The sequence below is a fragment of the Geotrypetes seraphini genome, chromosome 19 (genome assembly GCF_902459505.1).
Source record: "Geotrypetes seraphini chromosome 19, aGeoSer1.1, whole genome shotgun sequence".
Lineage (NCBI taxonomy): Eukaryota > Metazoa > Chordata > Amphibia > Gymnophiona > Dermophiidae > Geotrypetes > Geotrypetes seraphini.
The window spans coordinates 39,140,706-39,166,462 of record NC_047102.1 but is presented as its reverse complement, the minus strand read 5'-3'; the positions used below and the strand labels follow the sequence as shown (position 1 = coordinate 39,166,462).

Here is a 25,757-nt window from a genome sequence, read left to right as displayed (position 1 = left end):
TTGAGTGCCTAAGCAATATAGAATATATTTCAAAATCTTAATGTTATCTCATAGAGCACTAAGTTACAGCCTCCTTATCTGTTTACTTTAGTATTATGGGTGCTTTATCATCGGCCGCTGTGGTAAAGGCTCCAACGCTCATAGAATTCATGAGCGCCAAAACTTTTACCGCAGCGGGCAGTGATTAAAAACCCCTAACATGGCTTGATAAAAGGGAGCCTAAATGATAATAGAGTGATTGTACCTCATATTTCTAGGACTCATCTTGCATTTACTAGAACAGGGGTAAAAATTCCGGTCCTCGAGAGCCACAGGCAGGTCAGGTTTTCAGGATATCCACAATGAATATATATGAGATAGATTAGCATGCACTGCCTCCTTGAGATGCAAATCCATCTAATGCAGGGATCTCAAAGTCCCTCCTTGAGGGCCGCAATCCAGTCAATTTTTCAGGATTTCCCCAATGAATATGCATTGAAAGCAGTGCATGCACATAGATCTCATGCATATTCATTGCAGAAATCCTGAAAACCCGACTGGATTGCAGCCCTCAAGGAGGGACTTTGAGACCCCTGATCTAATGCATATTTATTGTGAATATCCTGATCTGTCTCTGTGGCTCTCGGGGACCGAATTGCCTATCCATGTACTAGAGAATGTGCATTTTTTTATTTGGCACCTGCATTGTGGAGTTGAGAAAAGAAGAATCCTTAGTAAATTTTAAAAGACATCTGAAAGCACATTATTTTCAATTAGCTATTTTACATTGAAATGATTGGAGTTCTTTCTTGCAATCTGACTGTAATATATGTGTATGTTAAAGAATGATTTAGAACAGGGGTAGGCAATTCCGGTCTTTGAGAGCCACAGGCAAGTCAGGTTTTCAGGATATTCACAATAAATATGCGTGAGATAGATTTGCATCTCAATGAGGCAGTGCATGCAAATCCATCTCATACATATTCACTGTGGATATCCTGAAAACCTGACCTGCCTGTGGCTCTCAAGGACTGAAATTGCCTACCCCTGTTCTAAATCATTTGCTTTAAAATGGTGTGGGGAATGGCCCCTACCTATCTCCTACCACATTTCGAGTTGCACATCCCCATGAGGAGAACCAGAAATCGCTACATTTTTACCTATCCAAAGATCACTAATTGCAAATACAGGTCCTTTCTGGATAGAACCTTTAAGTTCCAAGCTAGCAAACAACAGACCTGGCTGGGCAATTACATCAGTAGAGCCGGGTCGACCTATGGCGCATTTCGGAAAGAAATTAAGACAGCACTGTTCGTCAGATTTATCTCCTAGTCAGATACTACTTCAAAAACTTATTAACAATATGTCGATACCTTGTATTCTCACTAATTGTACTCTGTTTCCACTGACTGTTCAGCAACATCTTCCCTATTTGTACTCTGTAATTTGCTGATTGTCCAGCTCTCTTCACTGTAAACCGCCTAGAAGTCACAAGATTGTGGCGGTATAGAAAAAAATAAAGTTATTATTATTATTACTCCTGATTTAGAATGATTTATCTGTTTTTAGTGGAGTTCTTCCCAATATTTATGATTGGGTTGTTTTGTAAACATAAATGTAAACCTTAACATTGTATCTTACTTCATTTTCTTTTATAAGACTATATTTTCACTTCTTTTCCCAATATCCATCATACTATATTTATGTTTTATTTCATTTAAATGTGCTCATCACTTTAACCATGCTTCAATTCTATTTACTGGATGCCTTTATTTTGCGACACCTAAAATAAATTATGCTATGCTACATTTTCTAAGAACTCATTTACAAAATTGAGGGAACAGCAGTGAAAGAAATGATTACGGATAACCACAACCAATGACTCCTCCACGAGTCAAAAACAAACAAACAAAAAGGAAACATCAATAAGAAGCTATTGTGAACCCATTGCAAATGGACCTGGTATCATTTGAAGTAAGACAAGATTCAAAGCAAGTCCCGGCTTTCGGACAAGCCTCTCGTGTATTATGGGGACCCCCCACCCCCCCAATTAAGGAGTCCCTGGGGGAGAGGGTGGAAAGACAGCCCTGCCTGAAACTGGGCAACTTCTACCTGGTCTCTTCTATTTCCGCTTCTCTCTCCTCGTTGAGGAGCTCTAACTGTCTCTGGACGAAGCTCTCCATGGCTGACGGCAAACGGGGGTTGGTCCTTCCTGGGGGGGGGGGGGGATTTCTTCAGCCCCCGCCAAACGCTCGCGCGCGCGGAGAAAGTGGCGCTCCGGCCCTTTTCTTCCGGCCCTTCGTTCCCCCACGGTTCCTGTTCCGGTTGCGCCTTAGCCCACTTCCGGTTCCCAGCGGACCGACCGGAGATGGCGGGGGTGCTTTGCGGGCGGCTGTTTCGGGGGCTCGCGCTCCGGCCGCAGAGTGGACCTGCTGCAGGTGAGTTCCGGGGGGGGGGGGGGGGAGGAATCTGGGAAGAGCTCTTGATTTCATGAGCAGGGCTTTCAGACATTACATAGGAACATAAGCATCGGCGGCCCCCCCCCCCGGTCCAGGACCTGTAAGTGCTCCTTTACCCAAGATGGTTATTCCTTATGCATTTAATATCCTGTATTGTAGCCCTCTATCTATACCCTTTTCCTTCAGGAAGTCATCCAATCCCTATTGTACTCTGTCCTGTCACCTCCCCTGGAAGCGCATTCCAGATGTCCACCCCCCTCTGAGTGAAGAAGAACTTCCTAGCATTCGTTTGGAATGTCCCCGCTGATATGTTCAATGGGATTTACAGTTTAGAAGAGCCAGGTCATAGCCAGGGATTACATGACTTCATTAGTGTTCATGACACAGATAGCTTGCTTTGTGTTTGTGTAGGTCAGTGTGGCAAACTGTGTGCCCCGGAGGATTCCAGGTGCACCCCTGAGATGCTGGTGAGAAGCACGTCCTATAATCAGTCAGCCGGCGCCTCTGCTCCTTCTCACCTCTCCTTCTGTGCTACCTCCCCCCCCCCCCCACACACACACACACATAAGAATAATAAGAATTGCCGCTGCTGGATCAGACCAGTGGTCCATCCTGCCCAGCAGTCCGCTCCCGCAGCGGCCCCGAGGTCAAAGACCAGTGCCCTAACTGAGCCTAGCCTTACCTGCGTACGTTCTGGTTCAGCAGGAACTTGTCTAACTTTGTCTTGAATCCCTGGAGGGTGGTGCAGTTCCCTTATAACAGTCTCCGGAAGAGCGTTCCAGTGTTCCACCACTCTCTGGGTGAAGAAGAACACCAGCGATAAGGCTCAGGGTCACGGCTGGAGGACATCCGCACATGAGTAGACGTCAGCATGGTGATGTCCTGAATGTGTGTGATGTCATCGCGTCAATGTCTGCATATTTCCGGGTGCCCGTCAACCGCAGCTGAGATTAGTGTGCCAGCAGCTTTAAAAGTTTGCAACACACTGGTGTAGGTCAATATACTGTTTTTTAAAGAAAACTTTTAAAGACATTTCTGTTTAAAAAATTCCTATCTTCAAATGTACAGTATAATTATTTATTGTTAATATACCAATTATTTGTCATTATGTTAAACTGGGTTTATTTCCAGTAATTGAAATATATTTATCTGCCATGAACTTGTAAGGGTTTTGGCAGAATAGAAGTCATTAGAGCAGATTGGCTATAACTGGTGTTGTAGTCTTCATATTACAGGTACTGGTATGTATTAATGGTACGTATTAACGGTGTCAGAGAGAAGGAGAGAAGAACCATCAGCTCAGTTGTGATGTGTTTATACTGTATGTACTTGTATTGCAAGACGTTGCTTGTATATTAAGTTAAAATTTAATAAAATGTTTTGCTTGTAATTTAATAAAATGTTTTGCTTGTCTTGCAAAACACTTGCATACCAAGTTACTTGCAATGCATGGTTTTACTGTACATTATTTTAAATAATAAAAAATAATTTGAAGTTTTTGAAGTGTTATTTATTCCACTACCAACTGCAGATTTGTAACTTTAAAGTACTGTGTAAATGTTCGCCATTTCATAGTGTTCTGTTCATTTTTAATGGTTAATCTGTTTATTCTTTTTAGTTTCTCTGTTATGGTCTGCCTTTCGGAGTCAGAGATCACAGAGCACTTCACCTCAGACAGGGTAAATTGGAAATGTGACATTTTTTTCCCCATAAATCCTATTATTATAAATTCATTAGAAAAATGTTTCCACAATTGTTAACAATTCTCAAAAGAATTGGTTGTAATGGGTTAGTACTGCAGCTGAAACCTGTTTCATGCTTTAATCTAGGGTTACCATATGGTTCTGGAAAAAGGAGGATGGATTGAGAGATCCTGGTTTTACTTCCATTGCTTTCAATGGAAGTAAAATCCATATGTCTTAATCTATCCTTCTTTTTCTGGAGCCATATTATAACCCTACTTTAATCACCAAGGACCAGATTCTATAAACAGTATCTGTATTGTAGGCACTGCTCAATGCGGTTGTCAATCAACCAACCGCTAGGTGCCATTTAAAGAATCCCGCCTAGTGGCATGTAGGCATGAATAGGCATCATTAGGCATCCTGGAGGTAGGCACTGGTATATTAGGCCAGGTTTTACCGAGTCTAATTTACCGACAGCCGTGCGTATTCTCTACCCCTAACCATGCTTACAGTGGGCACTCTTTCTTCAGCGTCCTCACTCTATGACTCTACTCCCGGCAGACCTAGCAGTCATAGAGTGAGGACGCTGAAGAAAGAGTGCCCACTGTGAAACCTTGAAAAAGCCCTCTTGGGCGAAACGGGTCCCGTCGGGGACATCCTGGTATCTCTGCTGTATGGAAGAAAATAAATGATTGAATTATTCCATATTTTTGGTTTGTCTTACTTCTGATATGGTTTGAAGAAGACTGTTTATCTGAACCCTGAATGTGCAATATATTGGAGGTGGCTATTCTAAGTTGATGGATTCAGCCATACATCTCTTTCTTGAATACTGTGAGGTGGCGTTCCAACTTTTAGCACTGATGCAACAGAGTTAGTAGTTAAGAAGTATTTATGGGAAAGGAGCTACTGTGTTCTGGAGTTCCTAAGTTTTGAATTAATAAATTATATTGATGTCTGACTGTTAGTTAAACTGTCATGGATTTAATATACTGCCTTTCTTTATATTTTTCCAATAGATATGTCCCTAAAACCTCATTATCTGCACCACCATGGCCTGAAATAAAGCTGCCAGACCCCGCCGAAGAGGCTGAGCACCATGCAGGTCATTTACCAGTTTGTATAAATTAAGAACATTATCTAATCTAATCTAGTAAACATTTTATTAATCACACTATACCCCTCCCCTTAAGCCCCACCTCTACTCTTCCTTCTCCTTTCTAATCTTTCCCCGAATTCCTATATAGTCCTCTCTCAGCCTGTACTCAAATAACTTGTATTTAAACTACTTATATTTAAACTACTGCTCTTAATTTGCTGTATTGTCCCTGTATTTAAACTGCTGCACAGTCGTGTATGTCCAAACATTTAAATCTACTGTATAATCTTGTATGTCCAATTACACTCCATTGTGAATGTTTACTTGTAGACCGTTCTGAGCTACTGGGAGGACGGGATAAAAATCTAAATAAATAAATAAAAAGGTTCAAGATGATTTACATTCAAAGAGGCCGTAAAATCTATGGGATAATACAAAAGCAATCAATAACATAAATATTTTCACAAGTCATAAAAGCTTTTCAAATTTTTTATAAAACCTTAAGTAATTGATGTCAATCCTAATGTAAACAAGTAGATTATTCCAAATTGCAATGGTAGCATAAGCAAAAGAGGATCTTGAGAGTCGTTTATACCATACTCCTCTAATCTGTGAAAAATGTACCACATTATCTGGTGGAAGAATAATGCAAGTGAGAAAAAAATAGCAAAAACAGATTATCAGTCTGTAATATACGATGAATTATTCAAGCTGGTTTAAACTTAATTATGGTTTACTAATCCAAAGTGGTTAGAGAAACCTGGCGGTAGGATGTTGCGGCAAGATGGCAGCGGCATGAAAACTGTTAAAGCAGAAGCTCCGTCTTTCCTTGCAGTTTTCGTCGGGAAAAATATTCTTCTTACTTGGACTTACCAATATGCCCCATAGCATACGCAAGGGCGTTCTCCGGGCAGACCCCTCCAGGCCCGGGAAATCATTGATGGACCGGTTCTTACAAGTTCACTGGTCACTATTGGAGGGGAAAACCAACCCGCTGCAGCACCGTTGGAAGGAGCCGCCAGAACCTTGGGTTTTGAGACATCTTTGTCCCCCTCCCCCTGGCAGCCAGACTATCTTCAAATCTGGTGCAGGATAGTGAGGAATGCGAGATAGCCGAGATCTTGAGTAGTTCAACACGATCACGTGGAGGGGGGTAACCACGCAGACCAGAATGCAGAGTCAACATCGTATGGAGGAGCGGAGGGAACCGACTCCTCAGGAGTGACTTTGGGCAATATATGGAAGGTGCTCCAGAGACTTGAATTTGCGTGTACAAAATCTGCTGATGATATCTCCAAGGTAGTAAGTAAATTAGATGAATTATCGATTTCAGTACAAAATATGCAGTTAGAAACAAATATGAAATTTGATCAAGTTAATAAAGAAATCCTCATTATAAGCTCTTTCTGCTAACATGGTTAAAGATGGACTTTTCCTACAGAGTAAAATTGAGCAATTGGAAAACTTCAATAGAAGATTAAATCTGTGAATGCTAAATTTTCCTAAACTTGTTTTGACTACACCTGTTGAAATTTTCAAAAGATATTAAATGGAAATCCTCAAAATTCCTTCTGAACTGATACCACCAATAAATAGGATTTACTATCTGCCAAGAAGGTCAGAAATTATTATTGATAAGCAACTTGATAAACCTCAGGAAATGGACTTAAAAGATATAACTGGAATATTGGAAACCTCTCAGCAAGAGATTCAATATTGTGGCACTAGGATTGTTTTATTGGGATTCCAACAAGATCTAAACATGATAATGAAAACTTTTTTCCGTTTCTCCCAAACTTTATTCTTTGGAGAAAAAAATTTGGATTTTTCTTGACGTCACAAAATCCACTCGAGCGTAGGAAATTATTTCTAAGGCTCTCTTTTACAAAGGCACGCTAAGGATGTTAGTGCGGATTTAGCGTGCGCTAAATCAACGCATGCGCTAACCACTAAGCATCCATAGGATAATATGCATGCGTTAGTGTTTAGCACGCGTTAAAAAGCTTAGAACTCCTTTGTAAAAGAGGGGGTAAGTATGAGGGAGGAAACAATAAAAATGGGTGGTACCTTTTTATGAAGTGGTTGATCAGGTTTGCGGGAACAAAATACATTACATTACATGAGTGATTTCTATTCCGCCATTACCTTGCGGTTCAAAGCAGATTACATAAGGAGTTATCTGGACATTTAGGAATACATAAGGAGTTATCTGGACATTTCCTGTGGTATCATGGAGTGGAGCGGGATTGAGATGATTCTTGCTGTGTTAGTTTGTCTTTAAGGATGTCTTGAATAGCAGGGTTTTTATTTCTTTTCTGAAGGATTTGTAATCTGGGGTCGTGATCAGTAAATTAGAGAATTGGTAGTCTAGTTTTGCTGCTTGAGTGGCCAGGAGGCCTTTGTACTTGTTTTTGTTTGACGTTTCTGATTGGAGGGTGCGTGAATGGAGTGTGGGTTCTCCTATGTCTGGTTGTGGTAGTTTGGATTAGTCGGTGGTTCAAGTAGGCTGGGCAGTCTCCGTTTATGGTCTTAAATAGCAGACAGTAGAATTTGAATAGTATTCTTGTTTGTATTGGGAGCCAGTGTGAATCGAGGTAAGCCGCTGTGATGTGGTTGTGTTTCCTCAGTGAGCACATAAGTCTCAGAGCTGTGTTTTGTACTGTTTGTAGTTATTTTATCATGGTTGCGGGGCAGGGGAGATAGAGGATGTTGCAGTAGTCAAGGAGACCTAGAACTAGGGACTGGACCATGAGCTGGAATTGTTTTCTGTCGAAGAATTTTCGAACTTGCCTTAGGTTTCTCATGACTACGAATGATTTCTGTATTGTTTTGTTGATTTGTGGCTGCATGGTACAACCTCTGTCTATCAGCATTCCCAGAAGTTTTAGAGTGGGTTGAATGGGATAGGTGATTGAGTTTAATACTAGGTTTGTTATGGTTGGGGTTATGTTATTTATTTTATGCCAAAACAGCTTTGTAGTTTTCTGGAAACAAAAAAGTTTACTTAAATAAGATAGGCTGCAAGAAATTTAGGCCGGGTTGAATCATGTTAAGCCTTTTTACCTTGGAAATTCATTGCATTGTTTGAGATCTCCTTATCTCTTTATAATCTTGCTTCTTAAGGGATATTTATTGAGGTATAAGAAAGGTTTAAATAATTATATTTCAGTCATATATTGCACAAATTTTGTAATTCTTATATTGATGCTTTATGGTTACTGATTCTGTTAGTTACAGATTTTGTATTGTATAATACAGTAAATCCTTGGATTGCAAGTAACTTGGTTTGCATAGAATGTTGCTACTCTTTGGGGTTCTAGTTGCACCTGACATACTATACTTGTGTTCCTTATTTTTTCTGCCTAAGTGCATCACTTTGCATTTTTCCACATTAAACTTCATCTGCCATTTATCTGCCCAATTCTCCAATCGGCTCAAGTCGCTCTGGAGTTTCTCACTGTCCTTCTGCAATTTGATTGCCTGGCATAGCATTGTGTCATCTGCAAACTTGATGATCTCACTGGATGTTCCATCCTCCAGGTCATTGATGAAAATATTAAATAAGATGGGCCCAAGTACCGAGCCCTGGGGCACACCGCTAGTCACATTCTCCCAGTCTGAGAATTTCCATTTATGCCCACTGTTTGCCTTCTGTTCTCCAGCCATTTGCCTATCCATCTTAGTATATCTCCTTCTATTCCATGGCCTTGCAGTTTCCTGAGGAGTCTTACATGTGGAACCCTGTCGAACGCATTCTGAAAATCCAAGTATATAATAACCACTGGTTCTCCATTATCAATTTGTCTGTTCACTGTCTCAAAAAATTGAAGTAGGTTCGTCAAACGTGACTTCCCTTTCCTGAGTCCATGTTGGCTGGCTCTCATCAGGTCGTGTATTTCTAAGTGCCGGATTATGCTATCCTTGATCAACGCCTCAACCATCTTCCCAGGGACTGTCGTAAGACTCGCAGGTCTATAGTTGCCTGGCACTCCTCTCGATTCTTTTTAAAATATCAGCGTGACATTTGCTATCTTCCAGTCGTCCGGTATCTGTCCTGTTTCGATGGCAGGTTGGTGCTAGCATTTTTAGCGCATGCACCAGATTAGCGCGCGTGCTAGCCAAAAAACTACTGCTTGCTCAAGAGGAGGCGGTAGCGGCTAGCACGCGGGGAATTTTAACACGTGCTATTCCTCATGTTAAGATCCTAATGTGCCTTCGTAAAAGGAGCCCTTTGGGATTTTGCCAGGTACTAGTGAGCTGGATTGGCTACCGTGAGAACGGACTATTGGGCTTGATGGACCCTTGGTCTGACTCAATAAGGCTATTCTTATGTTCTTAACTATTGGTACTTTTTCTGGACTGGATCCTGATTCTAATTTTCCTCAAGATGAATTTTTTTATGTGGTGTCTTGCAAAAATGTGATTATCTCCTAGTAGCTCCAGCAAACAGAGAAGCAAATGAATTCTGCACTGATCAGCCACTGAGGAAAAGCCAAGGTCTTAAGGACGGATTTATTCCTGACACAGCAAGTCCCCTGTCAGTCTCGGTGGTCATTAATTAACTGCTTATTGTGAGAACTGGTGGCCAGAAATTTGACCATGTTACCCCTTTATTAATCAAATCACATTGGCTTCCCATAACTCATCGAATTACCTTTAAAATTTTATTTTTGGTTTACAAAACGTTGAGCTTCAACGAACCCCAATATATTGCAAAAATGATTGTCCCATACAAATCCTCTCGTTCTTTAAGATCCTCTTCATTACAATTGCTCTCAATCCCTTCGCTAAGAATCATAGGCACAAGACGTAATGATATGTTCTCTGTGAAAGCCCCTACATTGTGGAACTCCCTTCCTAATTATATTAAAAACGAAACAGACCTCGTCGCGTTTAAGAAAATTTTAAAAACATATCTATTTCAAGACGCATTTCATTCATAAAACATAACATTTTAGATTTTCACATTCTTCTTATATCATCTTAACCCATTACTACCCAATGTGCTTTCCTTTTGATGTCAAATTCTAAAATATAACAAAATTGTAACTTTTCCCCTTCCTTCCCACCCCTTCCTGTTTGTCCAACATTGTCTGTCTTTTAATTGACTTCTGTAAACTAAATGTATTACCACATTCTGATGGTTTTTATACTGTACATCGCTTAGATATTGTTATAAGCGATTCATCAAATAAAGATTAAACTTGAAACTTGAAACATGATCAGAATTGAATTTCTGCTACAGTATATCTGAAGTCTGATCATCCCATCCGATCTAATCCTTGTTTTATATACACCGATTCATCCCATACAAAAAGATTTCCTAAATTCAGCCAGAGAATGAGATGATTCTATTCCAAAATTATCTTGCAACAGAAGAATCAACCAGAGATTTTTCAAATAGATAAGTTTTTAACATTTTCCGACAAGTTGTTAAATGAGAAACTATTCTGATCTCCGAAGGAAGCTCATTCCACATTTTTGCAGCTAGAAAAGTAAAAGATTTTTTAATACTCTTAACTGATAGGGGCGTGGCTTGGAGCGCGCACGATATGGCAGCCTAACTACAGCGCTCCCGTATCCAGGCAACAAACGGAACAAAATTAAAACTTCTACTTTTTCAAATCGCTAAAAAAAATACATTAAACAACGTCGGAGATGGCGAATATAAAGCAGGGGAAAGCTGAAAAACCTTCAACATCGGGAATATCAGCAAAAAGAACAAAAGTTACTCCCCTGTCACCATCGAGTGTGCCGTTCCCGATGGAGACTGAAGAAATCACTGAAAAGGCTGATATAATGTCTGAACTGTTTAAAATAAAACTTATGCTGACTGAAAACTCCAATAAAATATCTGATGTAAAAGAAGAGCTTCTTAACATGAAACAAGAAATCCAAACTGAGAGACTGAGAATGACAGTGCTGGAAGAAAAAGTGGAGAGGTTTGAATCTTTCACACAGGAATATGACAAAGATAAAAAAGAAATAGCAGCTTTAAAAAATCAAATGGTGGACATGGAAAACCGAGGAAAAAGAAAGAACATAAGAATTTTGGGGCTGGCTGAAAATATTGAAGGAGGAGATCCTGTACAATTCCTAGAAAATCTGTTACCTAAACTGCTTCAGCTCAACTCAAAATGGCCGTTAGAAATTGAAAGAGCCCACAGAATCCCCACAAGAAAGCCAGTAAACCAAGCTGCTCCAAGACCTTTGATATTCAAGGTATTACGGTATCAACAAGCTCAAGAAATATTAAAAATGGCAAAAGCAAATAAAAACTTGAATTATAAAGGATCAAAACTGATTTTAGTACCGGATTTTGCTAAATATACTGCTAACATAAGAAAACAATTCCTCACATACAGACAGCAGCTGAAAGAAAAGGGATACATATATGGAATATATTATCCATCCACTATGAGAGTATCCAGTGGAAATAAATCCATATATTTTCAAGACCCGGCAAAACTGAAAGAATTTCTGACACAAAAAGATCCTAAGTTTATATAAAAAACAGAACAATTCAGCTGAAGAAAGAAGAAAGAAGATGGAAAAAAAAAAAAAAAGGGAAAATAAAGAAGATTATTAAAAGAAATGTTATCAACTGGAAATATAATTTATTGAAATAATGGATGCAATAATATAACAATATTTAAAAATTAGCATCCACAATCATTAATATCATTAATTATTATTAATATTATTAAAAAAAAAAAAAAAAAAAAAAAAATATATTATTATTATCAAAATATAAATAAATTAATTATTTAAAAAAAAAATATATATAAAATACAAGTTTTAATCAAAATAGATAATATATTCAATTATATAGCATATTAAATTATTATGATAAAGGATTAATGAAATGATTTACAATGAAATTATCATTAAAATATTGAAAGGAAAAATTTATAATTGATATATTGAGAATAAGATTTAAAAATGAAATATATTAATTATTATAAAAACAATATTTTAACACTGTATAAGAAAATTATAATTTTATGAAATATATACAAGAAAATAATTGATTAATGACAGAAATAATTAATAAAATAGATGTCTAATATAAAATTTTTATTTGATTTAATTATTCAGTCATATTAACTTATTATGAAAAATAAGAAAATAATGTAATTGAATGATAGATAATTAATAAAAGATGAATTTATTATAAAACTTATTTACTGACATAAAATGTATATTTTAATCAATTATTCATTCAAATTAATTCAGTATGAAGATGATCTATGAAAATGATTGAAATGCATTATTATTAAGATCAATATTATATATTTATATAATACTGGATATATTTAAGTTATATGACGATATAGAAATATATATATATAGAGAATAAGAGCTATATTTGAAATATGTTTATTTATTAGAAATATTATATTACAAGTATGCATGATATTGAATTTAATTTTATAATTCAAATATATTTAATTCTCAGTAAATTTATAAAATTTTATAGATTAAATGAATATAATTTTTAATAATATAAGGGTGGAAGTATATAGAATGTATTGAATTCAGAAATATATTTTAAATAATATAATGTATTATTAGTTGCCTGGAGATGGAGATGTAGGTTTTGCATGACCAATGCGTGTTCCAAATCAGAATAAGATAATGGGTGGGAGGGGAGGGAAAATAATGGGTGGGTTAGGGGATAAATTTTCAATGAATGTGCTAAGGGCTAATCATGTAAACAATCATAGAATATTGATTAAGTATAATTATTAATTAGATGGATCTAAAAATGTATTCGCTGAATGTCAATGGTTTAAATCATCCTATTAAGAAGAAGAAATTATTATCGTTCCTTAAAAATCAAAATGCGGATATTTATTTTATTCAAGAAACTCATCTTTCGGAAATTGAATCAAAAAAATTATCTGGAGGTTTTATTTCTAAATGTTTATTTGCACCGGCTTTAAAGAAAAAAGCTGGAGTGGCTGTTCTAATAAATAAAAAATGTAATGCAGATTTTAAACTAATTAATTATGATCCCTTAGGAAGATGGGTGCATGTCGAAATGGTTCTGGGAAATACTACCCTGAATTTATTCAATTTATATGCTCCTAATACGAATCAAATGGAGTTTTTTAAACAAATTCAACAATTGCTCTTACCACTGGCTACATCTAATTTAATAGTAGCAGGGGATTTCAATGCTGTAATGGATCCGATATTGGATAAAAAACCAAGTAAAGTTATGAAATCATTAGGCTTAGATAATCTGATACTATCTTGTGATTTAGTAGATATATGGCGAATTCTTCATTTTAATGATCAGGAATTTTCTTTTTGTTCTCAGGTCCATAAATCCTTTTCACGAATTGATTATATATTTGTTTCTAATAATATAGCGCAGCGTGTCTTAAAAGCAGTAATTGATCCCATTATAATTTCAGATCATGCTGGTGTGTGGATTAATCTTCAAAATTATGATGCTGAAAACTCTGATTTAATTTGGAGATTTAATAATGATTTATTAGCGGATTCAAAATTTCTTGAAGATTTCAAAATAAAAATGCAAGAATTCTTTCAATTTAATGAATCAGATGATATTAATGCTGAGATCTTATGGGATGCTTTTAAAGCAACTATGAGAGGAAATATTATTTCATATTCAACATTTATTAACAAACAAAAAAAAAAACAATTTATTGAGATGGGAAAGCAAATTAAATTATTAGAAAATAAATTAATTGAGAAATGGGAAAATAATACATTACAAGAATTATTAAAATTAAAAGTTAAATACAATGAAATTTCTTCTCAAATTGTGAGGAAAGACATTTTCAACAAACAAGTACAATATTATGGAAATTCAAATAAAGCTGGTAAATTATTAGCAAACTTTCTAAAAGCAAAGAAAAGAAAATCTAAGATTATTGCAATTAAAGATACAAAAGGTAACACACATACCAACACAAAAGATATTATAACACAATTTCTTGATTTTTATAAAGAATTATATACTTCCAATTCTTATAAAAATAAAGAACAAGACGGATTAACTTTTTTAAATTCATATATTGGACCAAATATTCCAGATCATATAAAAGGAAGTTTAGAAGAACCTATATCTTTAAAAGAATTAGAAACAGCATTGAAATCTCTTAGAGTTGGATCCGCTCCAGGTGGAGATGGGTATACTGTTGAATTTTATAAATTTTTTCAAAATATCATATTACCACATCTGTTAAATTTATATCAATATCAAATAAAGAATGGAAAAATTTCTGGTACTATGGCAGAATCGATAATTATAGTCTTACCAAAACCAAACAAAGATCCTACTCTGGTTTCAAATTACAGGCCTATTTCATTATTGAATGTGGATAACAAATTAATGGCTAAAGTATTAGCATTAAGATTGGCAAAAGCTCTCCCTTTCATTATTGATGTACATCAAACAGGATTTATTGCTAAAAGACATTCATCAAATAATACTAGATTAGCATTCCACTCATTAAATTTAGCAAAAAATATAAATGATCCAGCTTTTTTAATATCTTTAGATGCAGAAAAAGCTTTTGACAGAGTGGAATGGAATTTTATATACCAAGCTTTACAATGGTTTGGTATAGGATCCGGTTTTATTAAAATGATTCAGACATTGTATAGCTCTCCTGGAGCAAGATTATATATTAATAATAATTTATCAAATAGATTTAACTTGCACAGGGGAGTTAGACAAGGATGCCCTCTGTCTCCTTTACTTTTTGATATTGTCCTAGAACCTTTATTAATTGCAATAAACAAAACTAAGGAGATAGAGGGAATATCATTTAACAATTTTGAATTTAAAATATCTGCATATGCAGATGATATATTATTATATTTAAGAAAACCGGAAACTACTATTCCATGTATACTTAATTTAATAGAAACATATGGTACTTTTTCTGGATATAAAATTAATTGGAACAAATCTGAAATTCTCCCAATAAATGTTCATTGTACCAAAGGATTATTTGACCCATATTCATTTATTTGGAAAGATGATGGTATAAAATACTTAGGAATTATGATCAAAAATACAATTGAAGACACAGTCAAAGAGAATGAAAAACTTTTATTGAAAAAAATAACAGAAATGTGTGAGCAATGGAATCCATTACATCTTTCTTGGTGGGGAAGAATTCAAACAATTAAAATGATGATATTGCCTGTGGTTTGTTACCAAATGAGTATGATTCCAATATTTTTTCAGGGGTCATTTTATAAAAAACTTAACAATATTCTTACAAAATTTGTTTGGTGTGGGAAAAGATCAAGAATCGCTTTAGTATCATTACAAAGACCAATTATGGAAGGGGGGGTAAATTTTCCAAATTTTTATAGGTATCATCAAGCCTATATCTTAAGACAGGGTATGTATTGGATCCTCCCAGAGCTTCTAGAAAATGTACCAGATTGGCTATATTTAGAATGGCGGCTCCTGTTCCCTTTATATCCAGAACAGTTAATAACTATAACAATGCCTAAAAGATACAAAGACCACAGAATTTTATTTGACACTTGGAAAACATTGAGATATATTAGTAATCTATCACCTGAACCTATTGCTAAATCTCTAAATCAATCAATATGGATAAACTCCAGGATCAGAATTGGCGGATTTAAAATCGTCTGGAAACAATGGATAAATGCAGGAATAAGAACATTGAATGATATCATATCAGAAGGTTCACTGCTTAGTTTTTCACAATTGCAAAATAAATTTGGATTAAATAAATCACAATATTTTAAATGGATGCAATTGAAGCAGGCCATTCAGGTAGGGTTCCCTGAATGGAAAAATCTAAATAATCAATATAGTCTACAGGTTCTATGTTTCCAGACGGATTTGTTGGGTCACCAAGCCGCAAAATGGTACAAATTGATATATGGATTTTTAAATAAAAAAAAGAAAACAGGTCTTAGGGATATTTGGAGTATTGAGATAGGTCAGACAATTTCTGAATCTCAATGGCCACGATTTTGGTCCTGGAGATTAAGATCTACAAGGTCAGCATCTATGAATCAAACATGGTTATTTTTATTACATAGAGTATTGTGGACCCCAACGCGCCTGCAAAAAATAGATAGTACTAGATCTAATAGATGCTGGCATTGTAAATTGGAAATAGGGACGTTAGATCATTTAATCTTTTTTTGTCCCTTTGTAAACGCATTTTGGAATTTAATTTGGCCCCAAATTAATAAGTTACTAGAGAATCACGTAGGACTCTCGTATGACACCATATTATTTGGTACTGCAATGAGAACTAAGAGTCCGATTTCAGCAAATAATAATAAGCTATTACTAATACTAACAGGAGTCGCCATGCAACAAATTACTCAAAATTGGAAAGATTACACCAAATTAAATTATACGTTCTGGTGGAATTCTGTTTGTCATATTTATAAAATGGAAAAAATAATAGCGTTACAACAGGGAAATCATCTTAAATTTAACAAAATTTGGCAACCATTGACAAAATATTCTAATGATTAGTTCTTGGCACAATGATAAATAATTATATATGAATGGGGTGGGATTTGACTAATTAATGGAAATATACTATATAAAAAGGGGATGGGAATTATATTTTATATGCTAATGTATAATCTTTATCATATTATATTTTAAATACGATGTATTATTAATGATAATATTTTAAATATGTAAAAAAACTTTATTGTATATTATATTACTCAAATATTGTAAGAATGGAAAATTTATAAATAAAAATTTAAAAAAAAAAAAAAATACTCTTAACTGATGGAAAGCCAAGTTTATATTTCTGAGTATTTCTTGAATGAGATGGTAAACAAGAATTGAAAAGGACAGAATTAAGGGAGATAAAATCCCATACAAAATTTTAAAAATCACATAAGTTCTTTTGAATTGAATTCTCCAAAACACAGGAAGCCAATGAAGTGCTCTAAGTAAAGGGGTCACATGATCGTATTTGTGCTTACCAAATATCAATTTTGCCACATCATCATTACACTTAGGGCTCATATTACTAAGGTGCGCTATGCGTTTTAGCGCGCCCATTATAAGTCTATGGACACATTAGTGGTTAGCGCGTGCTAAAACGTCTAACGCATTGTTCTTCAACCACCGGTCCACAGAAATTTCCTGCCGGTCCACAGGGCCAGCATGTGCATCAGGCCCAAAACAGTGTTCTTCAACCGCCGGTCCACGGTGCAATCGATGCGGCGTTATCTTCGAGCCAGCTCCCTCTTCCTGACTGATTCGGTGCACAAAGCCACGGGCAGTGGCTCCTACGGGCATCCTGCGCCTGAACCGGAAGCCTTCTCTCTGATGTTGATGAGGCACGGGACGTGCAAGGTGCAATTAGTGCTATTATGGGGGCGGGGTCTGGGGTGGAGATTGGGTAGAGATGGGTGGGGTCTGGCCCACGACTTATGGACCAGTGCCGGTCCACAGAAATTTCCTGCCGATCCACAGGGCCAGCATGTGCATCAGTCCCAAAACAGTGTTCTTCAACCGCCGGTCCACAGTGCGATCGATGTGGCGTTATCTTCGAGCCAGCTCCCTCTTCCTGACTGATTCAGTGCACAAAGCCACGGGCAGTGGTTCCTATGGGCATCCTGCGCTTGAACTGGAAGCCTTCTCTCTGACGTTGATGAGGCACGGGACGTGCAAGGTGCAATTAGTATTATTATGGGGGCGGGGTCTGGGGTGGAGATTGGGTAGAGATGGGTGGGGTCTGGCCCATGACTTAGCCCCGTGTTCTTCAACCACCGGTCCACAGAATAATTCTTTTATTTCTGCTGGTCCATAGGTGTGAAAAGGTTGAAAAACCCTGGTCTAACGTACCTTTGTAAAACAGGGCGCTAGTAGCCAGATCAGGTTGTGTGGCCATTTAGCGGATTTCTGCTGGATAAATTCTTGAGCTACTTGAAACATCTGCAGATTGGTTAAAATCTAAATGATTAGATCCCACTTTTTTGCCAGGGTGAGTGCAGCGTTCTGTTTTGTAGTAAAACAATTTGAAAATGTCATATGAACTGTAGGGACCTGGCCACGTCGGGTTTGTGTAACGGCTGCTACTACTAGATATGAGCAATAAGAAGGATGAAAGAACGACCTCATTAATAGACGATTAGAAGTAGCAAAATTTATTCAGTAACCGAGATAAGTACTATTTGATACATTTTTGCAGCCTCTTTGACTGTGTGAGTTTCTAATTTTGAAACTTGAACTAAGAAAAGACGTATAATCATACAAGTGAAAAGATTTTTATCATCCTTTAAAATAGGGGAAGATTTTGGGCTGATGACCGAGTCCCTCTTTAAGCGCGCATGCTAAATCAACGCGTGCGCTAACGCGCCCTTAGGATAACATGCACGCATTAGCGTTTAGCGAACACTAGCAAGCTTAGCGCACCTTTGTAAAAGAGGGGGTGAATGTTAGCAAATGTGGTTATTCCCTATTGAACACCTGTATAGGTGCTGGCTCCACCTCTGAGGCTTTTCCTACCCCTTAGTTCAGGGGTAGGGAACTCCGGTCCTCGAGAGCCATATTCCAGTCGGGTTTTTAGGATTTCCCCAATGAATATTGTGGCCACCATTACAGCCTAAATCAGGACTCTGGAACAATCCTGAAAGTAGCCACAAACAAAGTACTAGCGTGTGACCCGACAGAGAGTCACCCTGCAGGACTGAACTTTCAAAAACATTCACAATTATGTTCACACAAAAATAAAGTCTCCACACAAGGAAGCAAAATTGGAAAAATAAGTCAATTTTACTCATTCAATAAGCAGGTAAGTAATTCCTCATTCTTAGTCACCATAGTCAGGATTCCATACCTCATTAAAGAAGAAGAAAAAAAAACACTGCCCAAAAAGAAAGGGCCTGAAAACAAAACAGTTCACAAACAGAATCAAACTTTCTTCTTCTGCTAATAATTCCCAATTGTCCTCTAGATCATAGTTCAATACAGAGCTTGCTCTGTCTGCTCCAAAGCATGTATTTCAGTAAACCAACAGTAAAGTTCCTCATCCAAAACAAAATAAAAGAAAGCCTCTGGCAACAATCCAGGTCTGCCAGGAACAGGAGAGTGTACTAGGTTTTGCACAAATAAAGGCCCAAAATAGGCTTTCAAATATTCCCTCCCAAGGTGGAAGCAAAACCTCTCCCCAAACTACACTCCTAGCTTTCTCAAAGCTCACATTCCATGAAAAAAAACCACAGCACACAAACAGTCAAAAAACAAACACACTCACTGTTTGTGGCTGGAAGCCAAGTCCACCTGCATCAGCTCAGGGTCATTAGATTCACTGCCAGAACAGGCTTCCTGAAAATCCATAGGTTCTTCCCCCAGGAGGGACAAGTGTTCAGCTTGTTCAGCCTCGATCAGCTCCATGGGTTGTGGCCTGTTGTTCCTGTTTGGCTCAGGAGGATCCCTAGGGAGGCAAGGCTTAAACTTCCTCCCTAACCGGCTTGCCGGTCTGAATGACAGTGCTGGCTTATCTAGTCTAGGGGCGTGCCCTGTTCTAGGTGTGTCAGCAGATCTCCAGGGGCCTCTAGAGCTCCCCTGGTGGTGGTTTGGATAAAACTCACTACCTTCTTCTTCAGACCAATCTGGCTCCTCCTGGTGGTCAGTGGCATTATTTCTCAAACTAACATCCTGAAAAATCCTGAAATTTTCATTCCTGGGTTTTACTTTTACTTTTTTTCTTGGTTTGATTGGGACCTTGGCAGGCCTTGCGTCTGACTGGTCACAATATGCATTGAAAGCAGTGCATGCAAATAGATCTCATGCATATTCATTGGGGAAATCCTGAAAACCCGACTGGAATACGGCTCTCGAGGACCGGAGTTCCCTACCCCTGCCTTAGTTGATTGATATTTGATGATATACCACCTATCTAGTGGGAATTTCATTTGATTATTGTATTATATGAAATGTAAGGAACAGTTAATTGGCCATAATTGACTTGACGTACAAAGATGAAATGGAATAGCCATGATTTGTTTCCATAGAATGATCCACTCCAAAAGAATGAAAATGTTGGAGCAGACACAGTGATAAAAGAAGCAAGAGACTGCTGCCTGAACAGTTACAGCCCTCTCCTCGAGGTCGTAGATCTCATAATGCTTATGGTGAAGTGAAAGGCTCATCCCATAAGGTACATTTTGCTCCTGAAGCAGCCCTTGCTGGGCAAAACGCATGTTTTTTTTTTTTTTTAATGAATTTATTAATAAAGTCTCCTCTTTCTTTTATCATGGTGTCTGCTCCAGTGTTTTCATTCCTTTTGGAACTTGTGGACCATTTGCCACTTTGTTTTCTGGGACTAAAAGCATCATTCCAGATAAGAATCTTATTATAAATTCAGAAAGCCCTTGAACTCCATGTATAGCTTGGAAAATAAAGCTTGACTTGAGGACGTTTTTGTTATGCTCACAGCACATATATGATTAAATGATTTATACTGTAGTCCCGCCAGGCATAAGTAGTCAAGTAGCTGACGTATACCCTTGGTTGTTTTAATTGTTGTGTTTTTGTCTTGGATAAACATGGTTGAAAATCCTAACATAACTGCCTGGTGAGAGAGTTTTATGTGATTTCATACTTACATTGCACCCCATCATTAAAGGTCAATATTATCAACATAAGGATAGTAGAATTATGTCATGTTATGGTCAGCTTTTGCTAGCTTCAGTAGGTAAGTAAGGTAGTTTTTCTTTTGTTTAAATATCCCAGCATATAAAGTTTCAAAGGTTTTGAATATATGCATTTTTTTAAATAGGATTCAGCTCTCTGGATGCTAGTCATCCTCATTATTTCTTCACTGTGTACAGGGGGAATAATTTGTGTTGCGTTATCACCCTCAATCATCTTGAAAAGTTGACCCCTATAGCTTCGTACCATCCCAGGGGATCAATCCTTATGATAGAATTCTCAAAGTCTTTATTAAAATCATATCTTAGAACATAAGAATAGGCTTACTGGGTCAGACCAATGGTCCATCAAGCCCAGTAGCCCGTTCTCACAGTGGCCAAAACCCAAGGTGCAGCAATATTCCATGCTACCAATCCAGGGCAAGCAGTGGCTTCCCCCGTGTCTTTCTCAATAACAGACTATGGACTTTTCCTCCAGGAACTTGTCCAAATCTTTCTTGAAACCAGCTACGCTATCCGCTTTAACCACATCCTCTGGCAACGCGTTTCAGAGCTTAACTATTCTCTGAGTGAAAAAAATTTCCTCCTATTGGTTTTAAAAGTATTTCCGTGTAACTTCGAGTGTCAAATTGATCCACTTATACCCGTTCTATTCCACTCAGGATTTTGTAGACATCAGGCGTGTCTTTTCCAAGCTGAAGAGCCCTAACTGTTTTAGTCTTTCCTCATACGAGAGGCGTTCCATCCCCTTTACCATCTTGGTCGCTCTTCTTTGAACCTTTTCTAGCGCCACTATATCTTTCTTGAGATAAGGAGACCAGTTCTAATATATATGAATTCAGCAACAATGTGGTCTAAACAAACAAAAGGGGACAGTTTTCTTATAATTCCCCTTTCTACTTCCCACCGTGTGGCAGAGAGCTACAAACAATTCAATGCAATCCATTTAAAGAAATATGTTAGATCTGTTTCGGTAAGTGGCTTCTAACCACTGGTGTAAAGGATATGTAGATGCATCATTACTCATCAGGAAATTTTGTGCAATGCAGAATTTGGTGCTGGAGCTAGGAGGTAGCAATATTATCAGCCTGTGTGGCCTGGAAAAATAGGGAGGCCCTGGGAAGTGACAGCGGTGGGAAACGACAGCATTATATTCTACAGTGGAAGGAAGCATGAAGGGGTTGAGGTTACAAGCCTGTTTGGGTGAGGAAGAGGACAAGCCTGAGAGTTTTAAAAGGGGAGGAAGCTGCATAGTGAACTTAAGGGGTGAGCTTAGGAACAGAAAGAGAGAGAAGGCTGGGAGGTGGGGGTTTGGCCTGGAGGAAACAGGCAGAAAGAGACAAGGTGATCAAATCTAGGGGGGGATCTGTGTTTGAGCACTGAAGTCGTGGGAGAAAATGGGGAGAGGAGGTTGACACTGGAGCTTGCATCCTCTCCCCAGGCTCAAGCCTTGCAGGATGGTTAGGCCTATGGAGAGGGAGGCTGAAGCGTGGAGGGAAGAGAGGCCAGGCCTTAAATATTTTTTACAGTATTCCTGAGGAAATTCTGCACATAAACTACAAATCTTTCAACCTACAACTCTATTTTATGGGGGCAGATCTTGTATTGCGTTTACTTAAAGAGGGTGATTATGGAAGGTGATATTTCTGTGAAACCCAAAGGAAAGAAGAGATAGAAGGGTCTTGGAATTATTATAAGTGAGGAATATATGGCAATAAAGGCCTAATAAATGTGCAGTATTATTGTGAATGATAAGATATTTATTTTAATTTTGAGGTTTTTTTTAAATTTTCTTTGTCCCCATTAATGAGAACATTATGTATTTATTGTATTATGGCTTTTGGATTATTTTTTTCAAAATAACTAATAAAAAGAGAGAGAGAGAAAAAAATTCTTACAATCTGTTAAATTGGCAAAGCATGCATTATTCTTCAATGTTTGTACAGAATCTCCAACCTCCCACCCAAAGTAACATTTGACACATGGTAACATCTTATGAGACTATCAGGTCAGCACCACATAATGTCCCTGTTACGTTCTATGAAAGTGGACGTTTGTGATTTGGACATGTTTTTACTCTTTAAAACTTCCTCTCCCTCAAAGACCACTGGTGTTACTACCCTCCACAACAACCCCACCCCTTCCCCGAGGATCACCGGCACCGCTGTTAAGAACATAAGAATTGCCGCTGCTGGGTCAGACCAGTGGTCTGCTCCCGCGGCGGCCCTTAGGTCAAATACCAGTGCTCTGAGTCTAGCCTTACCTGCGGACGTTCTGGTTCAGCAGGAACTCGTCTAACTTTGTCTTGAAACTCTGGAGGGTGTTTTCCCCTACAACATCCTCCGGAAGAGCGTTCCAGTTTTCTACCACTCTGGGTGAAAAAGAACTTCCTTACATTTGTACGGAATCGATCCCCTTTTAACTTTAGAGAGTACCCTCTTGTTCTCTCTATCTTGGAGAGGGTGAACAACCTGTCTTTATCTACTAAGTCTATTCCCTCCATTATCTTGAATGTTTCGATCATGTCCCCTCTGTCTCCTCTTTTCAAAGGAGAAGAGGCCCAGTTTCTCTAATCTCTCACTGTACGACAACTCCTCCAGCCCCTTAACCATCTTAGTCGCTCTTCATGTACGGTGACCAGTGCTGGATGCAGTACTACAGGTGAGGGCGCACTCTAACCCTCCCCGGGCCACCGGTGCTGCTCTCCTCCCTTCCACACCCAAGATGAATGGTGCTGCTGTCCACTTCCTCCCCCCCCCCCACTCTACTTACTATACACGTGCCAGTGCTGAAAGAAGCTGTTCTACTCAAGGCCTACCAGCTCCCATTTGAGAATCTCGGAGAGGGTGGGAGCCGGAAGGCCTTGAGCATTGTCGGCCTCTTTCAGCACTGGCTCGCATATGATAAATAAAGTGCCAGTCGGTGGGGGGAGAAAGTGGATAGCAGCATTATTCATCTTGGGTGCAGAAGGGAGGAGAGTAGTATCAGTGGCCTGGAGTGACATTAAGCGGGACATACCTGTGTTTCAGACCAAGTTGCTTATATTTGTGGCAGATGTCTTCTGAAAAGGCAAACCCAAACCACAATGTTTTGCGAGTCTTACAAAGAGAATGGAAAAATGTACCTACTTATAAGGCTATGTTTTGTGGAACACAGCAAAGATATCTCATCATTTCATTGTGTTAATAAGAAAAGATTGCCAGCTCCTTGTTTACCAAAGGCTGTTTGAAACCAAGCTGAAATGTCTGGCTCTGGGCCCAGTTTTTCTAGTTTACATATTAAAATGTCATGGTTTATTGAATCAACAAATAATCCTCCTGGGAAAAGCACTGTTTTTAACTGCACATGCCAGACCATTTGTCAACGAGGGTGACAGGTCAAAAGCGCGTGCCGACAAAGGTGCGCCGAGACAACTGAGCGCAAGGCGGAAGCCCGCGCAGAAGAAAAACACTGCTTTAAGGGGCTCCGACGGAGGGTGTGGGTAAAAAACAGGGAAAAAGTTAAGTTTCCAATATAATGAGGGGGGTTATAACCCCCCAAACCCCCAACAACGCCAGCGTGATCTGTATTCAGTAAAGTGGGGGGGGGGTTCCCCTCCAACACCCCCCTTAAAACACTGTTTTTCTTTGGCGCGGGCTTCCACCTTGCGCTCAGTTGTCGCCGCGCGGTTTGGACTATGAACCAAGTCTGTACATTATATGAAAACACTGTTTGTGATCTCTCGTTGACAGTTCATAGTCACAAGCGTGCGGCGACAAAGGCGCGCCGAGACAACTGAGCGCAAGGCGGAAGCCCGCGCTGACAGACTTCACCATGAGAATAATGTAACTTTCATATAAAGGTAGAATAACCAATCGGCTTATGAGGGAGGGGCAAACTGACTAGATTTAAACACTCCCCTCCCCCCATCTTGTGTGTGTGTTTGTTTGCAGAATATATAATCAGTAAACTAGGGAAAAACCTTCAGTATTCAATAAATTGTGTACCACCAAAACATTTAGGGCTCCTTTTACAAAAGTGCGCTAGCGGTTTTAAAGCACGCTCAAATGCCCCGCACGCTAGCCGCTACCGCCTCCTTTTAAGCAGGCGTTAATTTTTCGGCTAATCTGGTGTGTGCGCTAAGAACGCTAGCGCACCTTTGTAAAAGGAGCCCTTTGGCATACAGAAGGTTAACCAAGACTAAAGCTATGCGGTGATATGAAAAGATATATCTAACAAAAAGAGGGAAGAAAAAGACTTTAGTAGTCGCAGCTTAAAGCTTAATTCTCACAACTGTTGTCTCCTGTGGCTCCTTTCTCTTTGCTTTAAAAAAAACTTCCCATAACATCTTTTTATTCACAAACCATTAACAGACTTTTTTTAAAAAAAGAACACTTCTCAATTCAAATTTCCTTACGATATTTTATATTTATCCCAATGGGGGCCTCCACTTCGCCTAAAAGTGCTTCTGCATAGGCGTGGCATACAGAACTAGCCTAATGGTTAGTGCAAAGGACTTTGATCTTACGGAATAGGGTTCAAGTCCCACTGCAGCTTCTTGTGACCCTGCCCGAGGTACAAAAAAAGCTCAACAGATTGTGAGCCTGTTAAGGACAGAGAAAGTGCCTGCAAACATCTAGTAAAGATCCTTTATCTGAAATTTTGTAACATTATTGCATTACTAATTTGTATAGAAAAGCTTACTTTTAGCATGAAAAGTGAAACCTGGTCCCATAGTCACTTTAAAATCCAGAGAAAAAAAAAAAAACAACAACTCTGTGGAGTGACGATGTTCCTAAATGGACTTTATTTGAAAGTGTCAGTTCCAAAGGTACACTGAAATCATCCACATAAAAGCCTTAAAGGACCTAGTCCGCTAGGGATACAGGACCC

The 25,757-nt window shown here is 38.3% G+C and overlaps 2 protein-coding genes across 3 annotated transcripts in view; one reads left to right on the top strand and one right to left on the bottom strand.

Moving 5' to 3' along the window:
* Positions 1-2,228, bottom strand: part of IGHMBP2 (immunoglobulin mu DNA binding protein 2) — an 81,553-nt gene extending 79,325 nt beyond the window's left edge. Inside the window, exon 1 of the mRNA XM_033928385.1 lies at positions 2,092-2,228. Within this exon, the coding sequence (XP_033784276.1) occupies positions 2,092-2,162 (71 nt within the window). The 5' untranslated portion in view covers positions 2,163-2,228. The remainder of the gene's footprint in view (positions 1-2,091) is intronic.
* MRPL21 (mitochondrial ribosomal protein L21) overlaps positions 2,146-25,757 on the top strand; it is a 37,098-nt gene continuing 13,486 nt past the window's right edge. Inside the window, exons 1-3 of one of the 2 annotated variants that reach the window (XM_033928387.1) lie at positions 2,263-2,417; positions 4,057-4,117; positions 5,143-5,228. In XM_033928387.1, coding sequence (XP_033784278.1) covers positions 2,348-2,417; positions 4,057-4,117; positions 5,143-5,228 — 217 coding nt within the window. In that variant the 5' untranslated portion in view covers positions 2,263-2,347. Of the gene's footprint in view, positions 2,418-4,056; positions 4,118-5,142; positions 5,229-25,757 lie in introns of both variants that reach the window. The other variant, XM_033928386.1, reaches the window with a different exon arrangement.